The following is a 15,031-nucleotide window of genomic DNA, read 5'->3' on the forward strand; positions in this document are numbered from 1 at the left end:
CTTCTTCCATATGTACCCGAATCACTTTCACGAAAAGGTCTACAGAAATGCTTCCAATTACCCTGAATCCTCTACTACATTCTGTTAAGCAACATGGGTCTCACTCGGCGGAAACCCCAATAATACATCATTATTGAAAACAATTTTCTGCACTTGTTAATGCAAATTTATAATCTGAGCAAGAAATATGATTTAAGGGACTGTTCATACAAATTAAAGTATGATGATGTAAACAACATTTTTCTAAAAATAAAACATTTTGTTTTCTAAAATGTCAGTATTTATTGGTGTAACATAAAAGTGGTAAACTGAATTAAAGCATTGAACTGGCTCATAGTTTACCTGGGACAATATTAGCCATTTTCACAAGGGTTCTGAATTATAAATAATGTAACACATAAGTGTAGTAAAAGGCTCGAAAACCTAGGTTACTATCATTGAACATATAGATAAATTAAACCTATAAATTATCAATGAAATAATATATTCATTGATTTAAACAATTTAATTCTGAGATTCTAAAAGAGACTCACTTCTTCGGGACTGGCAGACAAAAAAAACCCATCTTATGTTGTACTATTCATTGTCTGTGGTTTTATAGTCTTTTCACTAGGCTTAGTTCACAATGTAATTAATTATTCTTGAAAACATGTCTTCCCAGTTAAATAAGGCTTTAATTTATAAACAGTAAGAAACAATGATGGCAGTAACAGTACCAACTCCTCTCCTTATTCCAAATTTCACAGGTATAATCCATGTAAATTAGACTTGTAACTTAGTTTCCACTTGGACATAACGAACGGTTTTCAGAGCACTACAGTAAGATTTCTCATACCCCACTCTAATTAAAATATTTGATCTGGAAAAACGTCTGATCTAATAAACAGTGCATGTAACAGCAGTTTTTTATTACTGACATGGTGATAAGAAAGTGCAAATTTGTCAAGAACTGAGAAGCAGACATAAGCCCTACTATCAAATTCACCTACCAGCATAGGAAATGCTCATGTTATAGAAAATGATTAATAACTTACTTAGCACATCCAAATGCCATCAGCCTGTATTTGTTGTTCACTGCCACACAAGTACCATCAACAACATCCTGCGCCCACACGCCATGAAGATGCTACAAGAAAAAATGTTACATTTTAAAAAGGGAGAATAATGTTTTAGTTTTGGCTTAACTACTTATTGGACAAAATGAAATTAGGTGTTTCGGGATATGCAGTTTAAAAAAATTGATTTCTATATAGGTAGTGTCATGTCTTCCAATTGGCTGCTTGCCTACCTTCTATCATTTCCCTGGGATATCCGAACATGGCTTTCACGCCTTGGAAATTGGAGGCCGGAGACGGGAGAGTCCAGCACACTGAGGTGACATCGCCTATGTGTGGACTGTAGGTCACAGAAAGGCTAGCAATTGTTATATCAGCTAGGGCATGCAGAGTCTGATGAATTACATGAATAAACGCTTCACGTGCTTGTTGATTTCCCTTGTGCTTCATCTTTCTGTATGTGTAATTAGTATATTAATGTATTAGGCTGTTGCTGCAAAAATAAGACTAGTGGGGTTCAAGGTTCAGTCTTGCCAAGCAAATCTAAATCTTACCAATAAAATGGCTGAAATTAGCCACCTTATAGAAGACATATAGCATCATTATTAGATGGCAAGGAAAACAAGTCTTAAACCAGTGGCTGCACGTGAAAAAGCTTCCCAATGTTGGAACATTGCACAACAGTGCTTAAAAAGGTGTATTATATACTAACAGTTTTCAGCAAAATGTAGTCTTATCAAAACATGAACCCATCACATGCATTGCTGCTTAGGAGATACAAGACCTGCAAAATGTCGGTAAAACCAACAGCTGATTCAATATCAAGAGTTCTATGCAGTAGCTGGGATGAGGCTCAGAGAAGAGTAACAGATGATGCAGATTGGATGGTGAAGGTTTCAACAAGGGATAAACAATGGCCTCAAACCTCTACACAATTAACTTCAACATCTGGGCAGTTTTATGGTGGGTGGTTAGATATAAAATGGAAAACGCTTACACTTAGGCCCACAATAGCTTCTTTCGAACTGTAAACAAAATTATGTTCTGATGGCAAGGCAGAGCATGCTCCACTTATCAATAGTGGGGCAACTGTGGATCTACCCAGCATTTAGATTGAAATCCTAGTCAAGGCACCATCCTGTAAATTACTGTGGCATGCTTCCATAATTTTCTTTATTCTTGGAAAATAAAGAGGGTGCCTGCTGATCTGAGCTGTAGGCAGCCCCAGTTATTTTTTATCCCCCATGTCTCTGGGCAGAAGACAATGCCACCGGTCCAAATATGTGAGCTGTATTCCATATAGTGGTAGTAAACAACAAAAATGTTTCCAATCAGATACCCATGCTTTGGCATCAGATGAGCGTAAATCTAATGTGCTCTGAAAAATACATGTATACATTTATCTGGAACCCCTGGAATATTCATAGAGACAAGACTTTCAAAGGCAAAATACTTGGCACCAACATTCACTGACCAACTTACTGGCATGGTCAGGTTGTTTTTTTTATCCATTTTAAGGATCATCTTCATGCTAAAACATTGATTTGTGTTGAGTTAATATATTTCTTCCCATGTAGCAAAATGCTTTAAAGTAAGATGCCAGACCCACACTGCATTGATGCCATCATCAAACTGGGCAGCTCAACAGCACTTCCAAAACTAACTTTATGAGCTGCAGCAGTGGTTTAAATCAAACATGGATGATAAACAGGCAAAATAAATTCTGTTTGAAGAAGAAAAACAAAGCAATAGTAATAATAACAGAGTAATTATCCCGGACCAGTTCACTGCTGTGAAAACAAGTATTAACGAAAAGAGAGGCTGCAGTTCACCAACTATTTTTGCCAATTTAATGTCCACCTACACAATACATTTCTACCCTAACTCACTGCAAAAAACCAGTCTACAGGTCATTGTATTTCACATTCACATTTTTGACTGGTTCATAGGTGGGAAACAGTATTTTGCTGTATGCAATGCAATATAGAAAAGGAAAGTAAAGCCACAGCAAGACCTCAATATGCTTGCCTAGCAATGCCATTTTCATTGGTCCACTATTGACGCAGATTAAGACTCGTGGGTTTGTACCTACAATTTATAAGCACATCTGTATGCTGATCAAGTAAATATTTAAGACATCTTGTTTGCCAAACTGCTATGCTCTCAGGAAGCACAGGTTACCGCCTACTCAGTGGCATTTCAAACTCGCAAAACAGCAAAGTAAAAAGGTTTTATGGAACAAATTACCAAAGAGCCTTAGGAGGTCAGTAAAAGAGCTCATGCATTAGCACGCCTGATGCAGTGATCTGTGAATAGCTCACTGTTGCAGTTTAGAAGACACAGGATGAAGCTTCACATGCCAAAACCCAATAAGGGACCAGTAACAAAACAGTAGCATGTGCTGCCACCTTATTCTATGGCAGGACTAGAGGTAAGAAACAGTCACATCTTTCAGTCATCATTTATGGGAATCATCAAATGTCTCTCCAGTCCAAATGGGAAGGAACAGTGTGGTAGTTGACTGGTTTACATTCAGCTTGTCATCAGCTTCTCCGTGTTTCTCAATGGCATTAATGAATTCTTAAGTTTTCAAAAGGGATCAAGATATCATCATATACCTTGACAATGCGATTTGCATGTCACAGGATGGGAAAACTTTGAGGGATCACATATGTATGGCTTGGAGAACCTACGATTTGTGGTAAATGTGGACAAGTCTTCTCTGGATCCCGGACATCTAGGGGGAGTTCTTGTGCTTTTCAAAAGACACAGTGTACACCACATTCTTCCTTTCGGCTTCTGAAATATACATTATCTGATGGTAACTTAATCAGACCCTCCTGAGAAGGAGGACATTTCTCATGGAGATGGCCAGGGAGGTTGATCTATTAGAATCCTCTGCCCCGACCAACTTTCTGGGACCCCTAAACTACAGAGCTTCCAATGCTAGAAAGTTATACATCTTTTTGAAGGTCTGAGATACTCAGTGTACCTGTCAGTGCAGAAGTGAGTGCTTAATTTGAGCCAGTGGTGTCCAGTGCTCAGCACTGGCACTTAATCATCAACACCGGTGCTTTTCATGAGCACCTGTTAAGGACACATTCATTTACAGGGAGATTAAGTGATTTGCCCAGAGGCCCATGTTGAGCTGATGCCGAGATTCGAACCTGGTTCCCCAGCTCTGAAGTCGGCAGTTCAGGCCATTACACCACATCCACTCACCACTTTCATGGTTAGTAGTTGGTTCTGTTTTAGGCAGCGCTAATAGGCGAAATGGGCTGGTGCAAGCTGCCACCTGACAAGAGCCCCAGCACTTTTTATTATTATTATTTTTTTACAAATTAGCCACTGGCAGAACTCCAATGACAGTTAAACCACATGGGAGCATGAGTGCTAGGGGTATATTTTGGGAAAGTGCCCTACCTGATAATCAAGTCAAATGCCAACGGGTCATTTTGGCATCAATATGTGGAAATGTTGCCACAGGCACATAGGGTCCAAGAGCAGCCAGTGCATATCAGTAGCCTCACCCTATTAGTGGGATGATCTTTTGAAAGCAAGTCTATTGCTAGAGACTGGGTCCAAAGCTGCATTCTACTTCTCATGACCAACATTTGAGCAATGAGGTACATGCCATAATTCTCTGGATAAACAGAAAACTTTGAGGTAGGCTTCCCACGTTCTCATTGACACGAGCAATTGGATGCTTCACATAGAAGTATTACTGTCCTTGATGGCCAAATGGAGCATCATGTCGCTGACTTTCTTGCTTCTCCATTAAATCACAAGCACGTTTACTGCAGGCTAGATGGACCCTGTAGTTACAAAAAGGGGTCAACCCAAAATCACTGGGACCTGGGTATAGAACAGTATAAGCAAAACTGGTCCCAGTACATAGCAAAATATACAATAAACATTGATAAACATTTAGACAGAAACTGAAGAAAGTTCTAGTGGTATTTTAATCGCACTGAACAAGCATAAGCATGTAGCTGATTCAAATCTTTAGATACAATTCTTAGCAAAGAATACTGAGTGTGCCCCGGGGGGGGGGGGGGGGGGGGGGGGGGGGAGATTGTGAGGTTAGTGATTAGGTGTGGACTTTCAGGGAAGAAGTGAGAACGATAATATATCCACTTAGACACAATCAAATTGGTTGGCACTATTCAATTGATACCATATATTGCAAGTAGAATCCATCATAAGATACAATGCAAACACAATTTGGACAACGCCATGTACAACAAGAAATCACAGTGCACCATGTACTAGTAATGATACTGGCAGTGTTGTGATGTCGACGTTTCGACCCCTTGATAGGTGTAGATGTACGTTTGGACCTTACAAAGTGGGGTCTTCCTCAGGACTAGAGTGTATGTGGCAGGGCGGGGGGAAGGAGGGCACCGTATCAAACAGCAGGGTTCTGAGGCGCAATGAGTCATCAAAGAACAGGGGTAAGAAATCTCCCAACGGTAGATGCGTCAGAGAGTGAAAGTCACTAAATGTCAAAGACACGAATCCATTATCATGTAATCCAAAAGCCGTCCCAATATAGCCTGGATGAAACCGTGGCCGCTAATCCACGTGTTGAGATACAGAAAAACGGGGCTGTGCCTCCACTAATTATCCACCAGAGGATGAATCCTCGTCGTCAAACCTCACTTCATAAATGAAAAGGGCACACTCAGTATTCTTTGCTAAGAATTGTATCTAAAGATTTGAATCAGCTACATGCGTATGCTTGTTCAGTGCGATTAAAATACCACTAGAACTTTCTTCAGTTTCTGTCTAAATGTTTATCAATGTTTATTGTATATTTTGCTATGTACTGGGACCAGTTTTGCTTATACTAGATGGACCCTGTGGCCAAATCTATGCATGCTTACCTTGCTGACTTTGCCACTGGATTCAAGCTAGCCAGGCTGATGAGGGCTGTTAGCCCAAAACCGGTCCCAGGATGCTTGTTTCCAGTCCAGGAAGACAAAGCTTAGCAGTTCAGGCTGGACTGTTCCCATGAGGTACAGGGTCAAGACTGATTTGCATATAGCTGTGTCTGAACTGAGGTGGCGAAGTGAGCTAAAGAACAATGATGGATTCAACCCAGATCTGTGACTAGGGATGAGTGTCTGAAAAGTTTCAGCGCTCCATGCATCATCTCCTTGTGTTTGCTTTATTTACCTGCAAAACAGGGCACCTGAAACAAGCCATGAGTTTCCTCCTTTTGTAGGGATATACTGTGTGTTCATGTGGGTTAGGCAGCAGATTTTTGTTGGGTTCTGATCACTTCATATTTGGACTGCATAAATGTAGGTTTCAACTGGAACTTTCGTAGCATTATCCAATAGTACTTTCCTAATTCAGAAACAACTGAGCAGTCTCACTCCTTGTTGGAAGGGGTCAGCTTGAAGTTGGTAGGATGGAGAGTTTTGGGTCGAAATGGTAAATGCCAGGCTTTTTAGGAGGGGCTACTTTCTTCCTCCAGGAGTCTTGGCTCAACAGAGAAGAGGAGATATGCTGTGGTGCGGAATGGCACAGGGATTAGCCATACTTTTGTCTGAAGAGGGAGTAGGATTCTGTTGCAGTGAGAGTGGTAGACGTCCTAAATTTTCTTTTGCAACTCATAAAGAACAAACCATATAGGTCAATGATGCCTTTACGTCACTGCAGTGGGACAGGTACAGGTGGGGGGTGATTTAATGGACGATAATTCATTTGTCTCCAAGTTATTGGAAGGGATAAACCAGGCAAATCCTTCCAGGGGTAGCAGTTCTTCAGTGTGGTCGCAAACACAGTTCTGAACTTGTTCAGGGTTTGGCTGAATATCTTTTTTATCATTGTCCGATTTCCTAAGAGTGTTGGACATCAGACTTATAGCCCTCGTAGGAGAGCAGCGTACCTAAGAAGGGGTTGAAGTTTGATATTTCAAGAGAACCAAGGAAGATAGGTTTGTGTTTTAACCCTGTGTTCAAGTACATACTAAACGTGCTGTGATAGTACAAAGATCCAATGAGAGAGCTTCGAGCAAATCATACCAATTTGATTTTCAAAACGTTTTCGCCATTATCTTCACTGGCTCTGGCTATGTGGGTGACGCAGGAAGCCGGTGTAGGAACAAAAATTCAGATTGGGGAAACTTTCAGGACATGGAGTTGAGGCCTATACAGCATTCTTGCGAGCAGCAAAAATGAAGGTTATCCTGAAAAAAACACTGGTTGACCATTCAGGAGAGTCTGAAGTTTAAGGGTAAAGATATTTTACAGTACGCTCTCTCATAGGGCGAGGATGGAGGCGTATGGTTTAAAAGAGCATAGCTCTTGACTCCCATCTTTCCCTAGAATGCAGATTTTCCTAGCTATTGAAGAAAACTAAGTTCTATATCAGAGGCAATCGTGCCACCCTTCAATTACAGAGCAATGTAAATTTTCTGGGCATGATGTCTTAATTATGTTGTCTGAATGATTGTTTTTATGTTGCCCACTTCCTGCGGTTTTGGAAAAGGAAGCTGTATGTTTGGCGTTCAGACTGCTTGCTGTCAGTAGTACTGAGAGTCAATGATGATGGCTTTAAATAGGCAATGCAAGATATGAAAAACGTTGCTTCAGTGCGCTTAGCAGAAATAAGAATTTGTATCAGGATAGGTTGAAAAATCTACGTCTTTACTTTAGAAGAATCTACTTCTTCAAGCAGAGAGGTTCAGAATGAAAGAAAAGTGATGTGGGTTGAGAAGTGGGAATTACAGTCCCAGAATTAACTTAATGTTGAGGGTGATGTTTTTCCCTTTCTTCTCCAGCCTGCCTTTCTCTTAACCTACAACCTCCACTTCTATTAGGAAGACCTGGAGATGGATAGGAGAGGAAGAGGGAACTGCACATGTGAACACAATATAAATCAATTGAGCAATGCCAAGACAAAAGTGGGACTGCATTTACAATTAACACATATAACATACCGGAGCTGATTAAAATAATATTTGAATTTATTTGAGGCTAGGTTCAGCCTTTCAAGGTCAATAAAAGGAGTATCAGAGTTTGGTAATATGGGCACCTCTGGTTTACAGTGCGCCAAAGAATCAGGAATACTTAAAACAAGTTATTACTAAGACACTAAAGGAAGCCATGCAACGTGTAATTCAAGTTGTACCTCAGCAGTGAACCGGCTGGATACTGGTGTAATGAAACCAACTCGGCCATCGTTAAACACCACTGCAAACCCATCAAGTGTCACGCAGTATTCCATTTCTCGAATGAACACATCTTCAAAGTCCAGGAATGAACCTGCTGAGAAAAGAAGGCGTCATGAACAAGTTTCAGGCATGGATACTAATTAAACCTCATGCAGTCTTATCGGCTCTGTTAATTCCTACTCAGTGAAGCTGGATGTCAAGGTGTCGCTGTCTAAACAGGCAAAACATATTATACATTTATCTGGGAGGAATCATTACACACGGGATTTAAAAAACAGAAATTCTATTCATTTACAGGGTAATATTTGCAAGGTTCTTCGTATATTACAGCTACTTTTGCAAATGGTGGTGTTCCTTTTGTAAACCTACATTTGAGTACTGGAACTCAGAACATACTCCTGAGTTACCAAGCAGTACATCACTTTAAAACATTAAACTAACTTCAGCCTTACAAAACCGCAGTGGCACACCAGAGAAATTATTAGTGGTCTGTAAAATATAAACCTCGAAAAGAGGCGGCAGTAACGCAGTACGAACCATAACCAGTTGTATCTCGAAAGGAATGGACAGACTTTGGCCCGATCAACATTACTTACGCGCAAGCCCATAATAATATTACCAAAAATAAAGCTATTTTCGAAATGTTTTTCCAAGATGCGCAAATTCACTAAGGCATGATTTTCAATAACCCATCAATAAGGGAGAGCCTTAATCTTAAGAATTAGTTGGAAAGCACTGGAGATAAAAATATTAACACACGGGCAAGAGATACATTTAGGAGAAGAAACAGCAGAAATTAAATGTGGATAAAGGAAGAACGACACATGCCGTTATTAAGGCTAGCCATGCCGTTATCAATATAAATAGAGCAAAATAAATGATCTTTGCTGCTTTTATTTTATCCTCATATACAAAAAGCCAACAGTGGTACTAATAAACAAGCACTGGCAAGGCTAATAGGTCTTACCTATGTGAGATCGATTGGCTTTGTCAATGTTTCTTAGCTGTGTTGCAACATGGATAAAAGTAAAGAAAAAAAGCTATACGACACAGCCAGTGTTGGCTGCGTCATATCATTTAAAAAATGTTTTTTAAAACTTTCAGCCATGCTGCACTGAAGCCATCACTGCTGTACAATATGGCTAAAAGTCAAAAGATCTCGCATAGGAGAGACCTATTGGCTTTGCCTATGCTTGTTTTCTCATTGAACGAGTACATCTACGCCATTAAACAGGCTACCAACATGTAAACTAATAGGATCTTAGATATGCAGGTATTGGTGAGGTTTTTGCTGGGTGCTTTACTCAAAACAGCATTAGATGTCGATCTCTGAATTGTTCTAATTAAATCTTTCGAGTGTTAGTGGTTGGCTATATACATACTTTAGAAAGGGACGTCATTAAGTGGTACATATCGGAGGGGTGACGCTTACATTCAGAATGCAAAGCCCTATTCCAGATAAATAAAGGCATTTGCCATTTTCCTGGAGATTTCTTTTAATTGCAGCATACTGTGCACACCTCTGTAGGATTCCTTTTAGGGTTCCTGTATGTCTGTATTGATCTATGCCAAGAGCAAAGTAGCTTCGTCACTGCAAGGAGGCTAGAATGAAATAGGTGAATTAAGACTTCTTTATGGACATCCCTCAAAAAATCACTGTCTCTCTACGAACTCCTTTATAGTGAGGAACACCTTTCGTGGAGAGACTGGTGTGCTACTTTAAGACAGCTTTCTGTGGTATGTTCCGTCATCATGCTGTAAACCCAGCAGCTCTGCAGCAGTCTGCGTAGATGAACTCACGACCACACTTGCACATAAACTGATCTGTGATTTGGTTAAAGGCCAAATGGGCTGGAGTGAGTCAGTTATATGCAATGAGCCTGACACAGGACACCTATCGGCCTTTCAGAGGCACCAGCCCGGTATATAAACTGATTGGTTTGCCATTATGCCACCATCTCTTTGAATGTATCGCATATAATGTATATTTTCTGCTCTTACCAACAACAAAATGGGGAAAACCTAATTTAAAAAAACACTGCAAACTTGGCATACAGTCCAATATGAACGCACAATTTAAATTAAACAATCACAAAAAACTTTTCAAACCATGCACTGAAGCGAAAATAACATAAAAGAACAAGATTTACAGGCCTGTTTAATACAGAAGACAAGCTTCTGGAAGAATATTGTAAAGACAGCTTTCGCATGGGGAGGTACAATCTCAAGCAGGACAGCCTAAAGAAAACAAAGCCAGCAAATTGGAATCAAGAAAACGGTGAGTTGCAAAGCCAATGGCACGCAACGAGCAAAACGCAGTCCCAGGTCAACTTTCTGAAATCAAAGCATGGCGGATTAGATCTGTGGTGAGGGTAGGGATGAGCGAACATATTCAACTTTCTTGAGGTTTTTTCAAAATGGTGGTTTTGTAATTTCTTCCTAAAGCAATGAGTAGCTGTTTACTTCCTAAGTTTAGAAGATAGGGAATCTCTTTCAGATTCTGAAAAGGATTTGAACAATTCATGTTCACACTGAATTTCACAGTTAATAGTATTAGGATGTTTTGGCTTTTCTGGACTCTAGAGAACCCATGGATGAAAAGCATTCTGTGCCACTTTGTAAGCTAGAAGTGATATTTTTACCTTTAGCTCTGTTTCCAGAGTTAGGCAATACAAAGTTTTTAGCACTGAAATAATGCAGCTGTAGAGCCAGGATCCAGTGATCAAGCAGGCAGCTGCATGGGGTGCAGTTTTTACAGACGCAGCAGTGAGATCAGTAGGCCAATGAGCATAGCACTGTAGTTGTTGCCTCCCTTAAACTGAAGCCCAGTGGAGGGCTATAGGTCTGGATTCACATTAAAAGCAAAGATGGAAATCACTTATAGTGAGATAATGATAGACTACATAAGTCAATCAGTTTTTGAAGGTAGCTAGCCTTTGAGACAGAAACTGAAAAGTTTTGGTTTTAAATGTTGAGATGGAGGAATCTATCGCCCATCCAAAACTCTATAATTTGTCAGAAAATATTTTAGCTACCATGTTATCGGAGAGCACACACCCAGTTGAAGTTAGTTATTACCTGCATGTCTATGGAGTATGAGCTTATCACTTCCATCAAGATTCCCTGTTCCTTTTCAGGCTGAAGAGACAGCATGGGTAAATGTATCGAGATCTGAGGAACTCAACAGGACTTCACAACCAGCTCTGACCCTCATGGTCACTAGTGTCAAAAGCAGCTTATATCTAGGAAAAAGATGCCACTAAGTTTCTTTATGTGATGAGCATTGCCCACTATTATGATGACATTTCCAATGCAGAATCCATGATGAAAGCTTAAATGGGACAGTGTGATTTCCTTAAAGATGTGATTAGAAAGTTTGACTGCAACATTACTTCTTACAGTATTGCCTTGCAGCAGGAGGTGACATATTTTTTGTCTCCCAATGGGCCAAGAGCCAGCGTCACCATCAGTAGACTAGCCTGTAGTGCACGTCTCAGTTCAAGGTACTTAAAAAAAACTGTAATTTGAACACAGTACATTCTGTACTTAAGGCTGAGAAGGACTTCAAACAGTATTGATCCAATAGCTCTCCCAACCTAGATACACTTTAAAAACCCATTGCTCAAATCCTGAAAATTTAGCTCAATGCGCCAACCACATCCCACAATACAGTGAGGTCCCTGGTTAGTTTCTGTTCTCCCCCGGATAACACTGTGCCTTGAACCAACAATCTAGTACTACTCTAGTAACCCAAGGAAGACAGGGAGGCAATGTTTATTTGACATACACTGTGAGCAGCAAATCTGTCCCAACAAAGGACGTCACTTCTAAACAAATGTGCAAATGCCCGCTCGACCCAAACAGCCACTCATTAAGCACTAGGTGTTGCAATGCCCAGAAATACGAAATGCACATTATCGATCATTAAACCCCCTTTTTAAGTCATTTTGAAATATTTATAGGCCCAAAACAATGCTCTAGAGTTTTCACAGATTGTTTTTAAAATATGGTTATGGATTTCAAATGGGTTGTTCTATAGAACAAATGCCAGGCACAAGAGTGGCATGGTTTTAAACAATGCTACTTCACCCAGATCATCAACCCCCAGGCACGAAGATTTTTCTTCAAGTTCAGCAGCTCTGCACTAGATTGGAGCTCCCAGGCATGCTGAGATTTGTGGGTAACTTTCACTCCTATGGTACCAGAAACTATAAACCTTCACCAGCAATAGGGACTCCCAGTTCACCACCCGCTCTCTATCTTGCTTAGGGTAGGTAATAAACTTATCCAAGTTCGCTACTCATAGTCTTCCTGAATAGGTCTAGAACTTCCATAAGCCTTGGGTATTGTGGGAATAGGAGTAAAAGATCTGTATAGAGAGAGACATGGTCATTCATGACCTTTCCTAACCGAAGACCTTAAACTAACTCCTCTCCCCTGATCCAGACTGTAAGTGACTCTCTAGCTACAGCAAACTGCACGAGTGAGTGGGAGCAAACCTGATGAGCTCCCCAATAAATTGAAAATAGGTTGACTACGCTTCAGTAACAGTAGCAGTAAAGCGGACATTGCATGAAGGAAAATATCGCTTAACTCTTCATCGGAAGCAGTTGGGAGCAAGCTGGTGATAGGCTTTGCATGTAATGCAAAGGACTCTGAAAATTATCTGCTTCCCAATGCAAAGCTAATAAAGGTCAGAAGACTGGCACAGGGGAATTCTCAAGGTCAGATGAGCAGACAGGGGGGTCGTCACAATTTTTGTGGGAGCTGGTTCCCTGAATGCCTCTCTCCCGTGCTCAAGGACACCTGGCAATACTGGGAGATATTGATTCTTCCTTTCTGAGGGCACAAGTGTTTAGAAGAAGAAACAGGATTCCGCTTGACCCTCTTCCAGGTTCACTGCATATTTGATTGCCGCCCGCTTGATGACTGCATTGTATATAGCAATATCATTTGGGAGAGATCGCCTCAAAGGGTATGTATCAACCCCCTACTCCAGAGAGTGTGTCAACATCTTACCACCCTTCATTCATTCAGCTTTCAGCGCTGGAAAACTCGGTCTCATCTACAAATGTGTAGATCTCCTCTTCTGGCTCCTCAGCAGGCTGTTGGTGGTTCCATCTCAAGCTGATCTACCACTGTCTGTGGAGGGTCACTGCTTCAAGGAGGCAAGGTTAGGATCCTGTATCCCTATGAGGAGTCGTCAAACTTTTGCTTCCGTCTAAGCATAGCTTCCATTTCAGTCTCAGGCCACTTCTAGTCAACGTCAATTGTTGAAGACCTCTTCTTTGGTGCCTAAGCTTCTACTTGTCAGAGCTCCTTCTCCCTCCTGCTCTCTTGATCACCATCAGGATGGAGACAAGTTTGAAGGGTTTGCTATCCAGCAGTGACCTTGTCTTTAGACACATGAGCTTCTTTCAGTTTCCTTTTTCCCTCAACTGCTGAACCTTTTGGCAATGGGGCACTTTTGGAGTATTTCGACTCCGGTGGTCTCGGCTCTGAGCCAGAGCAGGGTGTTGTTACCTGCCGCTTGTATCCCACATGGATAGGCCTTTTCTGTGTTGACTGTCTGCTAAACGTCAGACGATTCCCCCTGTGGCACTTGGGTTCCCTTCAGATTTTCTTTGTCGCGCAAGAGTTCCTCTCTGGGATTTATCTTCTGTGACTGTGCCATCGCATGAAGAGCCCACATTTGTTTCGCCCTTAATTTTAGAGTCTTGGGTTGAAACTGCGAGCAGGCTTCGCAGTCCTCTGAGCAATGGTCTCTCAGCAGACAGAGGTTGCAAACCTCATTAATATCCCTCTGGGAGAATTTGTGATGGTAATTTGGGCATAAGTGAAAAGGTGTGTGCTCCATACCCTCTTTACATTCACTGACCAATGTGGTTTCTGCCCTTGTGGGTGCCTCAGTACCCCCCCCCTCTCCGCCAGCATTTTTCTGCCTTTTCCCTCAACGTCTGTCAGCTGCTGAAATTTTTATCTTTACTTAGGTGGTTTTTCTGTGATTTCTTTAAAAAATATATTTTCTGCTGCTCGATCCGAAGCTGTTGTCCGTGCTTCAAGACCCAGTGGCAGACAAAAAATCTAATGAAGACAACCAAGCACAGGGGACTTTGGAGTTTACACCTGACATCATCAAGGTGGGACATACATCCAAATGGTCAGCACCGACTATGTACGTTAAAAGAAAAACTATAAAAGACACCATTCCGGTCTAAACCACTAGATGTGGAATAAAACACAGCATGCAAATTCAGAAAAGATTAGCACTGCAGAACTGTTATCACTGAGTGTTTGTGCCCTTCTCCAGATCACCATTTTTCCACAGCAAATATGTGTCATAGGATTCCCACAGCAATGATGGAAATCGGGTCGTACCAGTGATCAGTCAGAAGAAAGTCTGTTTCCTTCCACATGCACTGGGAGAAGTCCACATCTGTCACTCAATGTGAATTTAATTTCAAAACACTTCTTAGCAAATCAGGGCCATGTCCAAGCACAAGCGCCAAAGGAGCACAGTCTAAAAGTTTGCTGGAGAGTATCTGAACCCCATCGAACATCAGGGTGTGGGACAAAGAAACAGCAGGGGCAGAAAAAGGACTGTTGTGCCTCTGAGAAATATGCATGTAATCTAGTTAGTCGATGCCAGCTTTGCCAAACTCCCTTGAGTCAGAAGGAGGCAGTCCAAGTCAACTAGGAAGGGTTCCTATGTGTGTACATCCTACCTTTACTGCAAAAATCCCAGTTCCTCTCCATGGCAGCATTTAAGTCACAGCCTATCACCTTGTTACCT

The 15,031-nt window shown here is 41.2% G+C and overlaps 1 protein-coding gene across 2 annotated transcripts in view; it reads right to left on the bottom strand.

The window, feature by feature from the left end:
* RIC1 (RIC1 partner of RAB6A GEF complex) overlaps positions 1–15,031 on the bottom strand; it is a 730,678-nt gene that overhangs the window by 292,039 nt on the left and 423,608 nt on the right. Inside the window, exons 6-7 of one of the 2 annotated variants that reach the window (XM_085634197.1) lie at positions 8,196–8,329; positions 1,035–1,126 (exon numbers count right to left, since the gene is read on the bottom strand). In XM_085634197.1, coding sequence (XP_085490323.1) covers positions 1,035–1,126; positions 8,196–8,329 — 226 coding nt within the window. Of the gene's footprint in view, positions 1–1,034; positions 1,127–8,195; positions 8,333–15,031 lie in introns of both variants that reach the window. The other variant, XM_085634186.1, reaches the window with a different exon arrangement.

The sequence above is a fragment of the Triturus cristatus genome, chromosome 2_1, assembly GCF_964204655.1.
Source record: "Triturus cristatus chromosome 2_1, aTriCri1.1, whole genome shotgun sequence".
NCBI lineage: Eukaryota > Metazoa > Chordata > Amphibia > Caudata > Salamandridae > Triturus > Triturus cristatus.